At 42.9% G+C, this 18063-nt stretch overlaps 1 protein-coding gene across 2 annotated transcripts in view; it reads right to left on the minus strand.

The window, feature by feature from the left end:
* Positions 1-220: 220 nt before the first annotated feature.
* GLIS3 (GLIS family zinc finger 3) overlaps positions 221-18063 on the minus strand; it is a 469129-nt gene continuing 451286 nt past the window's right edge. For both annotated transcript variants that reach the window (XM_036261134.1, XM_036261133.1), the window contains 2 exons: positions 4504-4686; positions 221-3696 (listed from right to left, as the gene is read on the minus strand). In XM_036261134.1, coding sequence (XP_036117027.1) covers positions 3560-3696; positions 4504-4686 — 320 coding nt within the window. In that variant the 3' untranslated portion in view covers positions 221-3559. The remainder of the gene's footprint in view (positions 3697-4503; positions 4687-18063) is intronic.

An 18063-nucleotide genomic window follows, 5' to 3' on the forward strand; every position in this document is an offset into this window, starting at 1 on the left:
AATCGGCCCCATATCCAGTATGATATATGCAGTTCATTTCTCTACGTGAGTGTATATAACTATGTACAAGAGTCTGTGTGATTTATGGAAAACAGATTTCCACTTCTTCCCCCCAAAGTGCTTTATGTCAGCAACATTACACAGGATGCTCTGCTGTCTGTACAAAATAAATCTCTTCTTTTTTACACTCGCCATTTCTCCAATGAGTGTTTTTTTTTCTTTCTTTCTTTTTTTTTTGCTTTATCCATTGCAAAAAAAAAATTAACTGCAGAAATTCCACACCACCAACAAAAAGTGCCATTAAAAAATGCTGCTATAAAATGACATGGTCAAAACAGTCAAATAAAACACCAAATAATTAAATCAGACATTTACAGTCACTATTCCCAATACTTCAAGGCAACTGAACAGTCAAGGTTGTTGGACGGAAGATGAACATTTACCTCTGTTCTAGTACACTAATGTGCTTGACAGCTGGGAATGTAAAAGCTACAGAACACCACCGACACTCGGTTTTACAAGTGGAAACTGCTGTGAGCCACTGAAGACCTAGTGTCCATCTTAGAATCACCTAGGTAATTTGGGGGAGACATGGGTAAAGGGACCCCACAGGATAGTAAATATTTAAATAATCGTTAACAGCTGATCAGAGGCTAAATTACAACTGACACTTTGATGCAGTCCCTTTAGAGAATTAAGACAATGCAGCAAATGAAATGTTTCTAGGCATACTGATTTCTTCTTTTTAATGTAATAGGATAATTAGCTTTGGGCTGCGTGTATTTTCATAGGCACGTTTTTACTTAAGAAAGGGGGATGACAATCTCTGTTTGGATGTTAATGAAAATGGTTACATGGCAAGACTAAAAAGGCCAAGAAATGGGAGGGAATACATTTTTGAACATTCCATTTTTACTGCTACAAGCATAATAATGAAAGCATATATAAATCCTATGCAATGTGAAAGCAAGCAAGAAACAACTTTTAAGGTCAGGTGAGATGCTGGGATCTGAGGACAGCATGAATAGTCTAAAAGGAACCTGAGTGCCCTGTCCTGAGGCCTTCAGCTCAGACCTGCACCATCAGGAACACTGAGGGCACCGGAGGGGCTCTCAGCTTCAGGCAGCCCTGGGCCGTCCTGCATGCCCATCTGCTAACAGGAATGCCCTCCTGAGGGGCTGCCCAAATTCCTGCTGAGGAAGGAGGCCCTGCAGGTGCTGCTGATGCCTGGCTGCCCCGGCTCCCTCCAGCCACAGTGAAGCACTGCACGGGCAGGGCCACTGTGAGGTAAGACCAGAAACTGGCTCAGGAGCATCTCCTCCAGCCAAAGGAGATGACATCCACGGTTTCTGAGGTTCAGCTTCTGGCTTCGTCATCCTTCCCCCTTTCCACTTTAAATTATATAAAGCCCCAGGCAGGGGTGACAACATCAGCTGCAAGAACAACCTTGCCTTTTCATCTTTTTCCTCATCACAAAAATGAAATGTATTTTGAGTTCCTCATAAAAGCTTCAATATTAAGAACGGACATACTGTCTCTCTAAAAAGCCTTTCGTTCCAGAGTGTGACAAGGACATGGGAGGGACACCAGTGTTGGTATGTGTGTGTCCTTGCTTAGGCCAAGTGATACGACCCACAATGTCTGGAAGGAGGGTGGTACTTCACATGCAGTCTGAGAGCACATTTGGAAAGGAAGCCTGATGTGCATCCTCTCGTAAAGTAGAACAGATTTTTGTAATGTGATTAACTTGTTTCTGTTACAGACTCAGACGTCTACATGATGGCTTTTCTCAGATCAGAGCTCACTAGTCAGAAATGGACTCACATTTGGTTCTTTATTCCCCTTATTCTACCACATGTTTGAATGAGATCCGGAAGCAGGCAGAATACTACTGATTGTGCCGTTGGACTGGAAGGACCCATCTGTCAGGATACAACAGTCACTGGAGCCCAAGTCTGACACCAAGCTATTTGTCTTGTTGAAGATTGTAATTATTTCTGTTTGACAAACAGCATCGTTTCATTGTTGTTCAGAAAACATTTTTAAGGAGAGAAAAAAAGCATGATGTGACAGTACTGGAATGTCAGAATTTACATGTGGGGGTCTTTGGGGTTTGGCTAATTTTTCTAGCCTAGGCCATAGGACTCAGGATCTTTTTAAAGCTTTGTAAATGTGCCCCAGAAAACGGCTTTCTCTTAAGGCTTGATATCAAATGGCTAAGTGCTCTGTGAAAATCCCAGGCCCTCAAACCAGAGTTTTAGGGGGAAAAAAAGGTTGCCTTCTTCTGCTCACCTTTCCAGAATTGTTTCCTCTACCTGCCTTGGGTCAGACCTTGCTAAGAGGTGATGGTCAGACAATGGTGGGTGGTGGGCATGTCCAAACCACAGTCAGGAAAAGAGTGAGAACAATGCAGGTGGAGGGAAGAGACAGACAGATGATGGTGGATATCCTGAGGGAGGTGAGCAGAGGCTGTGCAGAATGGACACAGAGCACCTCTAGTTTGGTTTTCCAAGAACACCTGGGAACATAACTCAGTGTGGCCCTGTGCTCACACTTTCTAGCCCATCTCTGGGCAGAGCACCGGAGTGGAAGTAATGGATGAACCAGTCATGTGAACTTTTGCTTTGAACACGGTCTTTGAGGTGCTGCTAACCCTCTAGGCTTCCTGCCACAGCACTGGGAAGAGGGGGCGCCCACCCTGTTTCCCTCAGGTAGCCTTTGCGAAATGCAAAATGAACATTCCACGAATGCTCACAGGTGCTGCAAGGTGTGGCCAGGCGCAGCTGCACAGCTGTGGCAAATGTATGTGGCTGGGGTGATTAAAATAACTTTTTAAAAAAACAGACTTCTAAATATATTTTTCCTTTTAAAGTAGATGTAAATAACAAGTCTTTAAAACAAAAGAACTAAGACAGGTTTTTGGAGCATGAAATGAGTTGTAGTGCCTTTCAAGGGGTTGTACTTGACAGAACCTCCTGTTTCTGTTGCAGAAACACTGAAGAGCAACTGGCTAGCACAGGGACAGCGAAGAGGAGTGAAAGAGGGGCAGCCAGCTCACTGAAATGCCAGGCTGGTGCTGGAAACCCGGGGCTTCACCTGTGCTGTGGACCTGGGTTTCCGCCGTGCCAGCAGTGAGGACGCGCATGGGCCAGGCGGCTCTCTGTGCTTCTGGCAATTTGCGTGGTCCCTCTCCATTTAGGGTGCTCAGCAAGGGCGATCCCCAAACTACATTTTCACATGCATGTCACTTCACTGGTGTCCTTTGAGGGTTGACAGCCAGGAAGTAACAGGTATCTGGTAGAGTGAGAGTCTAAATTCCCTTTGAAAAGACAGTCCTGCTGGTTACCAGCAAACCCAGAGAGAACCAGGAGCAAATGCAAACATTCCTGCAAGCCCAGCTCTGACTGTGTAGTCCTGCATTCCAATGACATGCCTGTGGCTTCGCAGGTTCTGCTGATTCATTGCCATCATTCCATGCAGTCTGTGAGGGTGTGAACACCAAAGGTGGCAAGCGACAAAAGGTTCTGGATGCCAGTGGTAGTGGAGGCCAGGGGAGCTCTTAGCCTTCAGTATACACAGACGAGAGCTGGCTAGGACAGCGGTCCACAGCACTGATCTGCAAGAACGTGGTGTCTTCAGGCCCGCTGCGAAGAGACTCTCCAAAGAGGCTTGAGGAACCCGAAGGCAAATCATACACTGGAAGAGAACAAACACACAAGTCAACTCCTGCCTCGCCACACCCACTGGTGCACAGGGAGCCAACTGTGCTGACCTGGGACCTTTAGCAAGTGTCTCTCCTCAAGCACCTTATTGGAAGAGAAGGCTGAGGTGCAGACAGGTGGCCAAAATAAGTCTTGGCACAAAACATGGGCTGAGTATAATTAAAAGTGAAGTGTTCTGGGGAAGGATGCAGGTGGTCTCAAAAAGAGGTAATATTAAAGTTGAGTCATAGAGGAGGATGGGATTCTTAGATGGAGAGGTTAAAAAAAAAACACTCCTGAAGGAGGACACGGGGAGCAAAGACAGAGAGGGAGGGGCATGTGGGGCCCAGTGTGACGGCAGAGCTCCGGTGCAGGGCCTGTCAGGAGACATGTGAAGAACGTTTGGAAAGTCTGATCAGGCCAACTCATGGGGGCTTTGAAGCCATGATTAGAAGAGTGGACTTTATTCTCTAGGCAACTAGAAACTAAAGTATTTGAGCAGGAAAATCATTTATGTTTTGGAAGGCATATGATAGCATGGAAGGCAGAATGGTGAAGAGAGGAGTTGACGTAGGGAGACTTAATGGAAGGCTCTTTCCATAGTCTGGGGGAGACATGATGGCACCTGGACTAAGGTGGTGGAAGTGGGGCTGGAAAGGAAGGTGAAGAGGAGAGACACTCCGATAGATTAAACAGGATTTGATGTCATCATGTGCTGGGTCTAGTTCAGCCGGTCACGGGAAACCCAACTGGTGTCTCCTGCCAGTCTGCCCAAGATCCTACGTCACAGACACCAACACACCTGTAATGCCCGAGTGAGTTGAGAAGGCTCTGTGGAAAACATCAAAGCCAGCCTGGCCCATGGACGTAGGGACCAGGTAGTCCTCGAAGGAAGGCACCACGCTGCAGGAGCTGCTGGGCGGCATGGTTCTCTGGGAGTCAGGGTAATGTGGTGGGCAGAATGTCTGCAGCTGCCCGTAAAATCCTGAAATGCAAGCACAGCATTGAGCTACTGCAAGGTACAACTTTCAAAGATCATTCCAACCTAGCCAGGCCTGCACTCAGCCTAGCTTCATAGGAGAAAATGCCTTTCACTCTTAAGCTCATCTGTAAAACCTTCTAACCAAGCATTTGGAATGCACCATTTGGGCAGAAGCTCTGCCATCTTCAAGGGCTTTCAAAATTTGTTGGCTTATGAAACCTTTATTCCTGCTCCGGTACCTGAAGCTGAAGGGCATCTTACTTTCCCTAGACTCTCCAGAGTCCTGGACCCTGAAGGCCAGACCTTCAGATGACATTGCTACACAGGCTAGCTTTTGAGTGCCTCTTCCTTAACTTCCTCCATCCTATATTCCATTTTTCACATTTAGTAAAAATCTGAAGAATGTTTTTATTTTTTAAAAGGCAACAGAAATCTATTTATTCACCTGTCCTTCTAACAGAGGAATTCATACACATGTATATCTTCCTCATTATTTTGAATAGGTACACAGTATCCCACAGTTGGATTATTATAATTTTGGATTATTATAATTTTTTTTTTTTATCCTCACCCAAGGACACTTTTTCATTTTTTGTTCAGGTAGAGTGGGAGGGAGAGAGAGGAAGAGAGAGAGAGAGAGAAACATTGATGTGAAAGGGACACATGGAGTGGCTGTCACCCACATGACCAACCAGGGCCAGGGACAAACTGCAACCGAGGTATGTGCCCTTAGCGGGAACCAAACCCAGGTCTCTCTGGACCACAGGCCGATGCTCTAACCACTGAGCAAAACCGGCTAGGGCTGAATTATTATAATTTACGCAACTATTATTATTGTTAATTTTTGCAACAAATGGGAAAACTAAAAGTGAACAAATAATATAATGAAGAAATATATGGACAGATTTCTTACTATTTAAAAATAAACATGCTAATCATGTTTCATTTATCTCTTTCCATTTTTTAGTTATTTAATGGAGTTTTCCTTGGGATCCTCTGTGGTCCTTTTCTATAATCTTCCACACCTGCCTTTTCCTTTTTCCTCTTTGCCTGATGGTCAATTTAGGCCAGTGGATTACTTTCTTGGAGTAGAGTATGCTTTAAAAAATGTAATAATGGAGTCTTCATTTGATACTTCATGGAGAATTGCGCCTCTGCAACAAGCTCGTTTTGTTGCATTTCCCCGAATGCAAAATGTGAATTCATTGTCTGTGTCACTGGGCTACTGTGAAGACTAAGCAAGTCATTAGATAAGGAAGTCCATACATAACATTTTAAAGTGCTTTATAAAAGTCCGTTTTTATTGATATCACTATGTTTTTGGTGGGGAAAAAGAGATCAGTAGAGAAAGTGCCCCAGGGTCCCTTCCACAAACATTAAATGATGGCAAACACAGAACTAATCCATAAACTTTGGGCCCCAGTCCTGTGTGCCTTCCTCTACTAGAACTGCCTCTCCTTAAGACTGGATGGCTTGATGTTTGGTCAAGGAAAACTGAGCTCCTATCCACAAGTAGGAGAGGTGCTATTTGGGTTCTTTTGGGCTCTCTTTAAATCCAACCAGGATGCGCTGACATATGCAGCTTGCTATGCTCACAGTTCTTCTTTCTGATTGCGACTTTGGTTCATATTAGCCTTGGCTGGGAGTCCAGTTCTATGGTTACTAGGAACATTACCAAAGAATTTGAGCTGAACTGCCCATAAAGACATAGGCCGGCTCTCTAGGAGCTTATGATCAAAGACAGAGGGATAGATATAGTTTTGTGCACAAGGCATACTCAGTAGAAAACAAAATAATAATATCCTTTATAAGCAGATAGTTGTATACTGTATATAGAATTAAGAAAAAAAATCCACATACAGTTTTGGGGGAATATTAAATGCATGTTAGCAGTATAGACTAGGAGAATACCTAAGGAAATTCCATGTCCAGGCAGGAGAAGAAAGAATGGGAAATTATTGGCTCTTCTCTTTATGATACTCAAAGGCTCCCATATGCTTTCAACAGACGGATGGGCAAAGGACCCGAACAGACCTCTCAAATACTCGTGTAACTCATCAACCAATATGGACAAATTCTCAGTCCTCTAATCATCAAAGGAATCAAGATCAAGGCAATGATAAAATACTATATTTTACCTATCACATTAGTATAGTTTTCTAAAAATCATTCTCAGTGCTGTCATGAGACTGGTGAAGTCACCTCTGCACAGTGTTGCAGATATGGCAAAAGAGTATAAGCCTTTTGGGAAACAATCTGACAACTTGTATCTAGAACCTGAAAAGTGTTCAGACTCTTGAATACAATAATTTTACTTCTGAGAATGTATCCTAAAAGTATAGTACAAAGAAGAGAAATTCTGCCCGCAGTACTAATTGTCATAATAGAAAATTGAAATGTCAAAAGGGTAACCATAAGAGAATAGTTAAGCAAATGGTACATTTACATGATGAGAATACTAAGTAGCCATTAAAACAATATTTACAAGGAATTTTTAACAGTGTGGGAAGACTATTATAAGGTTCAGCAGGAAAAAAGGCAAGATACAAAGCTGAATAGGGAGACTGGGCTCAGTTATGTGGAAGTCAATATATAGGGTAGACTGCAAGGCAACATATCTATAGTTGTCTTTTTATTTTCATATTTTGCTTTATATTTTTCTGAATTTTAATAGTGATGAAGAGAAAGTACTCTGGAGCCAGATTTCCTAGGTTCAAATTTTAGCTCAACTATTTACTAATGTATAGTCTTGGTAGAATTATTTAGCCTCTTGGTTTTCCAATTTGTAAAACAAAGTTAAACACAGTAACTACACTTCACTGAATTATTATAAAAATTAAATGAATATTTACATATTATATAATAAAACCTAATAATATAATTAAGTATATAATTAATATTTTATAATATATATTTTAACAGTGCAATTTATATGATATATATTTGCTAAATAAGGAAAGTAAAATGTAAAGTTACTTCACAATACTCTAGTTCTTAAAAATAAGAGAAATAAAGTTTTCAAAAAGGCAGTGAGTCCTCCAGCAATAACCAGTGTGCGAATGAACACGGCAGCAGCAGGCGGCTCCCGTACAGCTCCAGACAGCATCCTCGGGAAATTCTTGGCCCTCTGGGCACCTGGGCCCTATCTCTCTTGCTGGTTGGTGCCCAGATCCTTCACCAGTTCTGATTTCTTCACTCACCCAGTGTGGACTCAAAACAGCAAGAAGTTTGGGTGGTTTGCAGAACCTGGGAGGTGCAGCTTTGTGGATTGGGAGGTTCCTTGAACTGATCATGACTTGGGGTACCTGGTGGCCAAGCACATGCAATCATGGCATACCCATAAGGAGGAAAACTACCGTGAACCACAATGGCTGGCTTATTAGAATGTAATGTCTCCACACTCATCAAAATAGACAATATTTGCTATTTATCCCTATACTTGTTCTACTTAAACTTGTCACCCATAAATTCCCAGGTAGCATTCCTCAGTGTAATATCATTCTTCTGAGAAGAGAAGACATTTTTCACTAAAATCCCCCAGCAACCCAAATGGGGACATTAATCATGCAGGTGTGTCAGGTACAGTGATAGAGACTTTCATTTGCCTTTTGTGAAAACCAATTCATTCTCTCTTTTCTATCTCCTCTCATGCTTCTAAGAGAGAGCAGAAATGTCATATGGCTTCAATCTACAGTTGAGTGTTGTGGTGTGTAAGAGTATAAAAGGTTTGTGATGCAGGGAAACACACCCAGTGAAGTTAAATATTAAACCCTACATTTGGGCTCCATTTCCCAGTTTCCCCTGTCCATCTGGAGCTGAGTGAGAGGGCAGAGTGGACTGTAATTCCTGCCTGTGGGTGTCTTGGCTGACACGAGGAACAGCCGAAACCAGAATGGCCCCGCAAGCGTGTTTTATCACTCTCTCAGCCAACTCAGGGAAAGAAAATCCTCTGTGTTAAATCCCTCCCTCCAAGAAGCCAGTTACTAGAGATGCCAAAAACACTGGTGTGGATGACTGTGGTCACTCAAATCAAAGAGCTTTAACATGTCCTCTTCCCAGTGCCATTTCCATAAAACTAATGAAAATTTAAAAAAATTCTATTAGGGTCTTGCCACACACACAAACTGAGAAAATGCCTAACTCATTTTTCTGATGAATGGCTCCTGTATTCCAGCTGTTGGATTTCACATAGTAAATTTGGAAGAAACACTACTTCTCGAACCCAAAGCAAAATGAAGCAAGATGTTAACACATTTTGTGAGCATAAAACGTAAGAGTGATGGCAAGGTCAGCCAATCTGTCAGTCAGTAAGTCAATGGTAGTTATCAAATGTTGGTCAAGGTGCTGTTAGAGAGACCAAAGAAACATAAGATAATACCTTGTCCTTGAGGACTGATAATGCAGTATGAGTGAGAACACACACATTTATAATAGCATAAGAATACATACATGAATTCATGTTGTTAATAAATGTTGGTTGTCCCATCTAGTTATAAAATCACCCTTCCCCTATGCTAGAAGTTATTTTCTCTCCAAGAACAGAGGGGCTGGGGGTATTAGGTATGGAGAGAATCCACAGATAAACTGATTTTACCCAAGCTGCAGCTCCTAAAGGTCAAGGAGAATTATTCCTCCTTTTATACATTTTGGGAAGATTTTTTTTCCCTTCTAAAAACAATTTGTTTCTCTAACTATAAAAATATTTAGAATTAATTATAACAGCCAGAAAATATAGAATAGTAAAAACAAATAAAGGAAAATTTATCTTTACTTTCACAATTCAGATATAGCAAGATACATATACACACAAAACTAGAATGTTACACATATTGTTTTTTATCCTGTTTCCTCCCCTAGTATTATCTATGAGCTTCACATATTACTAAAATTCATTCTTAAAATCCCCTCCTCTTTACTTTGTCACATGGGGTCACTGATGTCTCTATGCTGATAGGTTAGATCAGGAATTCATGGCCATTCCTTCTGTTAATGATGATAAAGCAGCCCCATGAATCTGGGTGTGGATTTCCTTCCCAAAGTGGAAGGGGAGTGGGGGAAATTAGAGGAGAAAATAATCTTGTGACTAACTATGATAACAGAAGGGTATTCTCCAGGGTAGCATCGTCCAACAGGACTTTCTGTGATGATGTGAATGACTTGCATCTCGCTGTCCAATCCAGTAGCTGCATGTGATTACTGAGCACTGCAGATGTGGCTAGTGTGACTGAGGAATTAACTTTTAAACATTATTTAATTTTAATTAATTCAAATTTAAATAGCCCCATGTGGTTCCTGGTTACTGTACTAGATAGCAGAGACCAGGACAATCTGCATTCCCAGCATTAGCAGACTTCCTTTCAGGAATGTTTCTGATTAAATTCCTAAAGGAAAAACTCATGACCCATCACGAGTTCAAATAAAAACCAGATAATGATTCTTAGACTCCTGGCCTTCAAGAGAAGAAGTATGTTAGACTCTTTATTATGTTTATCTTTTCCTTATAAGTTTACCACTCCAATCTTTATGGAAAGAACTGGAGTAAAGAATTTAGCAAGAAGTAAATAATGGTCACTCAACTCGAAACCCTCAAGAGGGCTAATGAACATTGTTTAAGCTAAACTTCCAGGGCATTTCAGCTCTCCTGGAGAAACCACTTTTTTTCTGGGAGTAGAAGAAACAAAAGAAAGCATGATGCCCACTTTCCTGCACACTGGGAGCCTAGGTCACTGTGCCCACTGCTATGATGAGTGGATAAACTATGATGGTGGAGTCATGTTCAACACAGGGGCTCTACCCAACTGGGGAGAAGTACCATCAGCCTGTACCTCATCAAGGTGCTATGTCAGGAGTGCTGTACTTAGTGGGTTTGCTTATGTAGCAATGGCTTTGCAAAACATAATTCTTGCTCTCCTTTATGGTGAGGCTGGGAACCACCACCAAACTCTGGGCACCAGGAAAAATGCTGGATGAACAACAGTCAGTGTCAAGGCTGATCCTTCCCTGAGGTGGGTACTGCCTGGACCATGATGTCTGTGTATTTTAGATCCAGAAAGTCCATGTGTGAACCACTGGGAAGGTTGCTCTGAACTACTTCCCCAACAAGACTATAGCCTGATCAGGCCTGGCAAGATCCTTTGTGCAGGTCCTTGGAAATAATGCTGAGAGTACTCAACTCCCAAGACCCCTTGGTATCTTCAGATGGGAAAAGCCTTCAAATTCCGTGTGATCAGAGTACATCGTTTTTGGGTTCCTGGACAAGCTACTACCCAGACCTACTACCTAAATCTACCCAAATCAGCTACTGCCCAAATCTCAGGAGTCACCTGTTCCTTTGACCTTTCAGAAGAAACACTGACAAAGGTGTGTGCTGACTTTGCTGTTGTAATTTTGTAAATTACAACATGAGGCAACTGCAAGGATTAAAGAGGGCTACAAAAGAGATGATCCCTGTAAATGCTGAGCATGAGCCTGGCACAGAGTTAGCATCTTAAATGGTACTCATCACTTTTCTTTTCCTATTCTTCTAATAACACGAGCATTCCAACTTTCATGCTTCCATTCACTCCACAACAGTTTACTAAGCACTTCCTCAAGTGCTGGAAACACAATGATGAATAAAACACACTCCATCCTTCTCGGAGTGTATGTTTTAGTGAAAAAGAAAGATAAACATATACATGAGAAACCAAGTAACATAATGTCATACTGTATATGACAATAAAAAGGAAATTTTCTTTAACGTGTATACAGAGATGCAACTTTTTTCTCTCTTTCTTCAGAATATATTCAAGGTAGGAAGAGGGGAAAAAAAGCAATGAATAAGAAAGACGTCTGGGTGCTCTGAAAACTTTGAAGAAGATTGTTGGCAGTGGCCCTGGTGTCTGGCCCTGTCTCGTGATGGCAGGTGTAATTAGGAGTCCATGCCACAGCTCTGCCGAGGACCAGCCCTGGCTGAGGGGCTGACCAGTCCACACCTGGGAAGCAGGTACCAGTGGCAGGGGCCGAGCTGGCAGGGCCTCAGCTTCTTGGTGGTACAGTTGTTGGCTAGCCAAGTGGAAGGAAGGATGTATATTTGTAAGCTTTATGACTCTACTTTCTAACAGAGACTATAATTTTGTGGGTTACATTAGGAAGTGTAGAGCTTTTGGCCTCAGCCACATGACTGTTGCATGTGCAGAGGCATGGATAAGCCCAGGTGATGAATGGAAGGGCTCGAGTCAGAGAGCTCCAGGGACAGGGATATAAAAGTAGACACAGACCCTAATCCCCTTGAATCACTAATTTCTTCTCCGACACTCTCTGGCTGTTTGTGGTTTCCCCCTACTCTCTGGGGGCCCTTGAGCTCACCCCCTTTGAATACCTTCTGTAACCCATGACATAAGCCAATGAGACTAAAGTGGAAAACACAGGTAAATCTGTTGGTAAAGCTCCTAAAGATCCGAAGAATAGGGTCTTCGGGGTTGCATCCTTTCAGCCTGATTTTATGCATTCAAATTTTATTCCAAGAAAGGCCCAGGGCATCACATACTTCCTACTCACATGGTATCTTAGTATTAGAAAACTCTTCAGATTCCTTCTTAAGTAGCCATGTGACATACCTATCTTGTACACAGGTGACTAAAACAAATGTTCTCATTTTATAGACAAAGAGATGGAAGCAGAGGAACTTCTTAATCCTTTGCCATTATACCCAATACTTTGTGTATAGGATACCATGTAAATAAAAGTGGAAAATTCAGATAGCCAATTTTAATACTCCCAAACATCCAGATATTTGAAATGACTTGTGGATTTAGCCCTTATCTTAAAACAAAAGGGCAGCAGAACTAAAACAGCCATCATGTGACCTCCTGCCGAGTCCAGAGCACTCTGGTTTGCAGCCCCTCCCTTGGCCTCTTCAGGGAACGTTGTGGTGAGTGTTACACCAACCACCCAGAGAATTCTATCAGAAGGAAAAAAACCAGTATTTATTTGCTCTGAGACGGGATTGTGTTTTACATAGGAAATCATCCTTACAACAACATTTGAGTTAAGTAATACTGTCCCCAATTTATAGACAAAGAAACAGAGAAGTTAAAATAACTTACCCAAATCCTCACAGCTACCAAGTTTCAAAACGAGGAGCGCAAACCCTGGTGTGTTTAGTGACATAGTTTAGACAGATGACTAGGACTTAAGATCATGGACCAAATCAACATAAAGAAAGTCTGGCCATGTTTGCTGAGGTCCCTCACTGCCAGAACACAGGCCAGCTCTAGCCTGGATCAACATTTCATAAAGGACAAACATTTTCATTAGGGAAAAAAAACACTTTATTAATTAATAAAATTAATGCAATCACCCAATCACTGAAAATTTCTAAAAACCCTCAAGAATAAAAACAGAAGCATTTTGGAAATTTCTTTTGGCCAATTTTCTGGTTTCATTACTATTTTATTCCTGTCCATTGCATGGAGAACTTGGATTTGGGTTTGAATCCTGGGTGACCCATTGACCAACTATGTGTTACTGAATAAATTACTTTCTTTCTTGAGCCTCACTTTATTTATTTTTAAATTCTCACCTGAGTTTATTTTTCCATTTACCTTCAGACAGAGTGGAAGGGAGGGGTGAAGGGAGGAAGGGAGAGAGAGAGAAACATCAATGTGAGAGAGACACATTAATTGGTTGCCTTCTGAATGACCCCAACCAGGTCCAGGGACCGAACTACGTGCCCTTGACTGGAACTGAATCTGCAACTTTGGCCTGCGGGCCAGCACTCCAGTCACTAAGCCAAGCTGCCAGGGCAAGCAAGCCTCATTTTCTTTTAAAATACCAATTTCATAGGGTGTGAAAATCTTATACATGAAAATGTTTGTAAAAGCATTTAGTGCATTCTCTGGCATGTAGTAGGCCCTCAGTAAACTGCAGCAATTATTATTACCATAAAAAGCTTGAAAGTATTCATAGATTCTGAATAGTGTACAAGTCTTTTTTTATTTTATTTTAGAGAGAGAGGAAGGGAGAGGGAAAGAGAGAGAAATATCAATGTGATAGAGAAGCATCAATCGGTTGCCTCCTGTGCATACTCCAACCGGGATCAAACTGCAACCTGTGTGTGTGCTCTGACCAGAAATAGAACCCACGACCCTTCAGTGCATGGGACCATGCTCTGACCAACTGAGACACACTGGCCAGGGCACAAGCCATTCTTAAGCAATTTCTCTCTCATAACCCACTACCCTTAAATATAAGACGATACTACTCTTACAAGTGAACCTGCCACAATTTGATTGTAATTTTTTGGTCTTGACTCCCGGGCTTGACCATCAACATCATCCAGGTCTTATCTAGCTAGAACTCAGCTTCCTGCCTGGAGGTGGTGGAGAAACTGACTCTTCATTTTAACACAGAGTCTATAAATGGGGAAGCTGCAGGAACAGCTCACAGACTGTGTGAAGAAGACAGATTTTTCTTCGGGCTCAGAATTGAACCAGCTTGCAAAGCACTCGAGCTATTTACAACTGACATTTAAGAAACTACTGTACTGAGAAAGAAAAAAAAATAATGGGAATAATAACCCTTAAAATTCCATTTGCGTGCACTCCTACCAAAGGCATCCCATGGCAGTGGTTCAACAGCTGAGCCCTGGAGCAACTGCCTGGTCCCCTTGCCCTCAGTCAGATGGGCTGCAGCGTGGGGCTTCCAGTTAGAAAAGCTCACTTGGTTCCAAGGAGCAGGGCCATTTTCACCTAGAGCTTCTGCTACCAGAGTGCAGGCCACAGTGAGATGCACTCTGAACACCCTGGGTGCTCACCCCTGGACCCCTCACAGCACGAATCACTGTGAGCCACATTCTCACTCTCCGGCTGGAGACTTATTCCGCGGGCGAGGGGTGCAGGAAGAGGGAGGGGGTCTGCTACTGATGTCTGCGCAGGTTCGGGTAAGGAGATGAGAGTAGGCAAAGCGTGTCGCTGAAATGGAGCAGGAGGAAATGGGAAAAGCAGAGAAGAAAGGCACGTGTAAAATACTCTTGGTTAAAATATGTGATTGATTTTCATTTAAATATCCCCAACCCACTGAAAACCCTAATGTGTGGTGGCCTATGGCTTCCAAATTCTCAAAATGATAAGCTGCCAAAGTAAACTAATTGCAGTGTGTCTCAGTAATTGCTGTGTGTGGGTATGTACGGTTATAGTAAAATGGTTCAGTGAATCCTGACAGTGATAATGTACATTTGAAAATTACATAAAATAGAGACTCTCAAACCAGAAGACTCAAGGAGTCTGAGAGAGGTTTGAGAGCCAGCTTTGCCCTTACTGGCTGTGTGGCCCTGGGGAAACCACAGCCTCTCTGAGCTTATGAGTCCCTATTTATAAAAGGAAATGGTACTCATAATCCTCACAGTAGGAAGAGGAAGGAGCGCAGACAAATGGAAGGGGAGTTAGTGCCCAGGTGCCCATAAATTGCCACCCACACGCCATCACCTGCCCAGTATTCTCTGTGACTCAGAAATTCTAGAGACATGTCACGCCTGGAATGGAAGGTGAAAGACTTGGACATTCTGGGTCTGATGGTTGCGTGAAGTGAACACTGTGGTCACTAGTGAAGGTTGATAAGACTGAGTTGGGCGTTTCTCGATGAGCGGGAGCCACTCTGTTGCTGTTATATACTCCTACTGGGTAGCTGCAAAGATCCAGTGAAATAATAAGTGTAAAAATATTTTATAAACAGTACAACTTACTGAAAATTATAGCTCCTACGGTCTCATTATAAGCCTGGTGTTGCTTCTCATCCTACCTTCTCTGAGTACAAAGGTGACTCTGCCTATGATTGTGTTGAGCTCTGCTCTATAGAGCGCAAAAAAAGCAAAAACAAAAAACCCCACAAAAGCTCGCAAGCAATCCTTTGACTCAGGGCCACTCGGACCTAAAGCAGAACTAGGGAAGCATGGCGAAGAATGGGGATTTAATTCTGTCTGCCCTGTCCTTCCAAGCAAACTCTGCTGTAAGAAAGGTCTGGCAGAAAAGAGCATTCCAGACGGATGTAAAGGGATGTGGAAAGTGCTGCAGCTCCCTTGAGGCCCATGAGAGCCATTCTGGTTCTCTACAGCTTTCAGGTTGTTCTGCATTTATGGGACTTCCCTGGGACCTGAAGAGAGAAGGAAGCTGGAACGTATTTGCTTCCTCAGTCGTGGTTCAGTAGCTTCCTTTGGACCATCTCTGGGAAACCATGTGAGGGGGCACTGAGGCCTCCACTTAGGGTCCAGGTCAGTGATTCTTCTAGTGGATGTCCCAACAGCAGCCCCACCTGGGCTCTGTGGCAGACTCAGAGGATCAGAATCTCTGGGTAAAGGGCCTGGAAATCTGAATATGTAGCAAAGTATTCTTTATATGAAAAATTAAGAGGCTCTAAGAACATCTTTAGATAATTTTCAAGCATCTGAAAGTTTTCTAAATAAAACCCCTATGGGAAAAAACAGGACAGCTTTGGTTTCATTTAAAATGCGGGAGAAGAGCTCTTCTGACGGGCAGTCCTTCCCCCTGGGCTGGTCCCCGGCCCTTTCCACTGACTGGAATTCTTGGGGATGAAGTTTTGATGACTATAATAAAGTGATCTTGAGTTATACTCTCAGCAGATAAGGATCAAGATGACTTCCCTCTCCACCACAGTGCCTTTCTCTTATAAGTAAATTCTTGGTCAAGGTGAAATCACGGGGCCTCATTTGAGTGACTCAGAAGTACTGGTCTTACTCTGACCCCATACTGATTTTGTGGCCTAGACTTCTCTTGTCTAGCTGTAACCAAACTCCCACATTACATCCACTCCACTAACTAGGTGACTTCTTCCTTCTCTGAATCGAAGTCTATGCTTATACAAGTTTCCAGCACTCTAATCTCTCAAAGAGTGGGTCCCAATAGTTTAATCCCTTCTCCCACCGAACCTGTGCCTCATAGCCAAGTCCCTGTTACATACTGTTATGCCTCCCTAAAATCTACTACGTAGAGTGTTATACTGAGATGAAACTGAGCTTTAAGTAAAAGAGTATAGAAATCTAAATATGCGGGTTTGAGATACCAGAGTGGACACTGCACTGGAGAGACCTGAAGAATGTCACTGGATCCCAGGATCCTTGTCATCTCCCCATCCATTTGGCTTCCAGGAAGCTGGCCTTTTTATCTTGTTAGACCTGTGGACACAGACCACTAACCTGGACAACCCAATGTATGACTTCTGTCTCTACTCCACCCCTCCAGCTAGACAGACGTCCTCCCGCTGCCACCTGGGGGTCCTGTTCCGGTGGTGTGTCTAGACTAGGGGCCCTTCCTTTCTTGCTTAATCTCATTCCACTGCACATCAAGCTCTTGATTTTTAAGTTTGCATTATGCATCACAAAATGTGCTAAGGTGCTACAGGGAATAAACAGATCAAATGATTCCCTGCCTACATGTGGACCAAGAGGAATATTCTCTCACTGTTGAGTTGAAAGGCTTTGCTTGCCAAGAATCACCCCTTAGATATAAGCTCTACACAGGCAGGGGGTTTTGCCTATTTTCTCCACTGGTATAGTTAGTATCCAAAGCAGAACCTGGCACATAACAGGAGCTGAACATGTGAGAACGAATAAGTGAACGAGTGAATGATCTCCACAGCGAGAGGCTTTGGTGAAAATAATGATGGTGAGAGGGCTACACTCAGCTCAAAGATTCTGATCTATGAACCTTATACCCTGTAGTTGCAGAGTTTCAGACTTCCCTTTCTAAAACTGATTTTTTTTTTTTTTAATGGAGGAAGAATCAAAGATGATGAAAACATGACTGGGCCTGTCCAGTTGACCTGGAGGGTTTTGTTGCTCCAAGTCATCCTTTTCTAGTGGATGCCAGAGAGGCCACTGAACCTAAAGAGGAAAAAGAGTGGGCAGGAAAATTAAACAACTCATCTCATCCACAGAACACCTTGTGTGCTTTTAGGAAACCATTTCAAGGTCAGGGAACTTAATCAACTACTCTGAGTATCATCTCTAAATAAGGGCGCAAATATATTTCCTACTTTCTTCACAGAGTTTTAATGAGGATTCAGGTATTTAGCCAACAAATATTTTACTATGAAGCTTTTTTTTTTATCCTTACCCGAGGACATTTTTGCATTTTATCTTGAGATATAGAGTGGGAGGGAGAAAAGGAGAAAGAGAGAGAGAGAGAAACATCGATGTGAGAGAGACACATCTAGTGGTTGCCACCCACATGACCCCAACCAGGGCTGGGGACAAACCGCAACCGAAGTACATTCCCTTAGTGGGAACCAAACCCGGGGCCTCTCTGGTCTGAGGGCTGACACTCTAACCACTGAGCAAAACCGGCCAGGGCATGAAGCTTTTTCTCTGGACCGAAGGCCGACGCT

This window comes from Molossus molossus, unplaced genomic scaffold, assembly GCF_014108415.1.
Source record: "Molossus molossus isolate mMolMol1 unplaced genomic scaffold, mMolMol1.p scaffold_m16_p_14, whole genome shotgun sequence".
NCBI classification, from domain to species: Eukaryota; Metazoa; Chordata; class Mammalia; order Chiroptera; family Molossidae; genus Molossus; species Molossus molossus.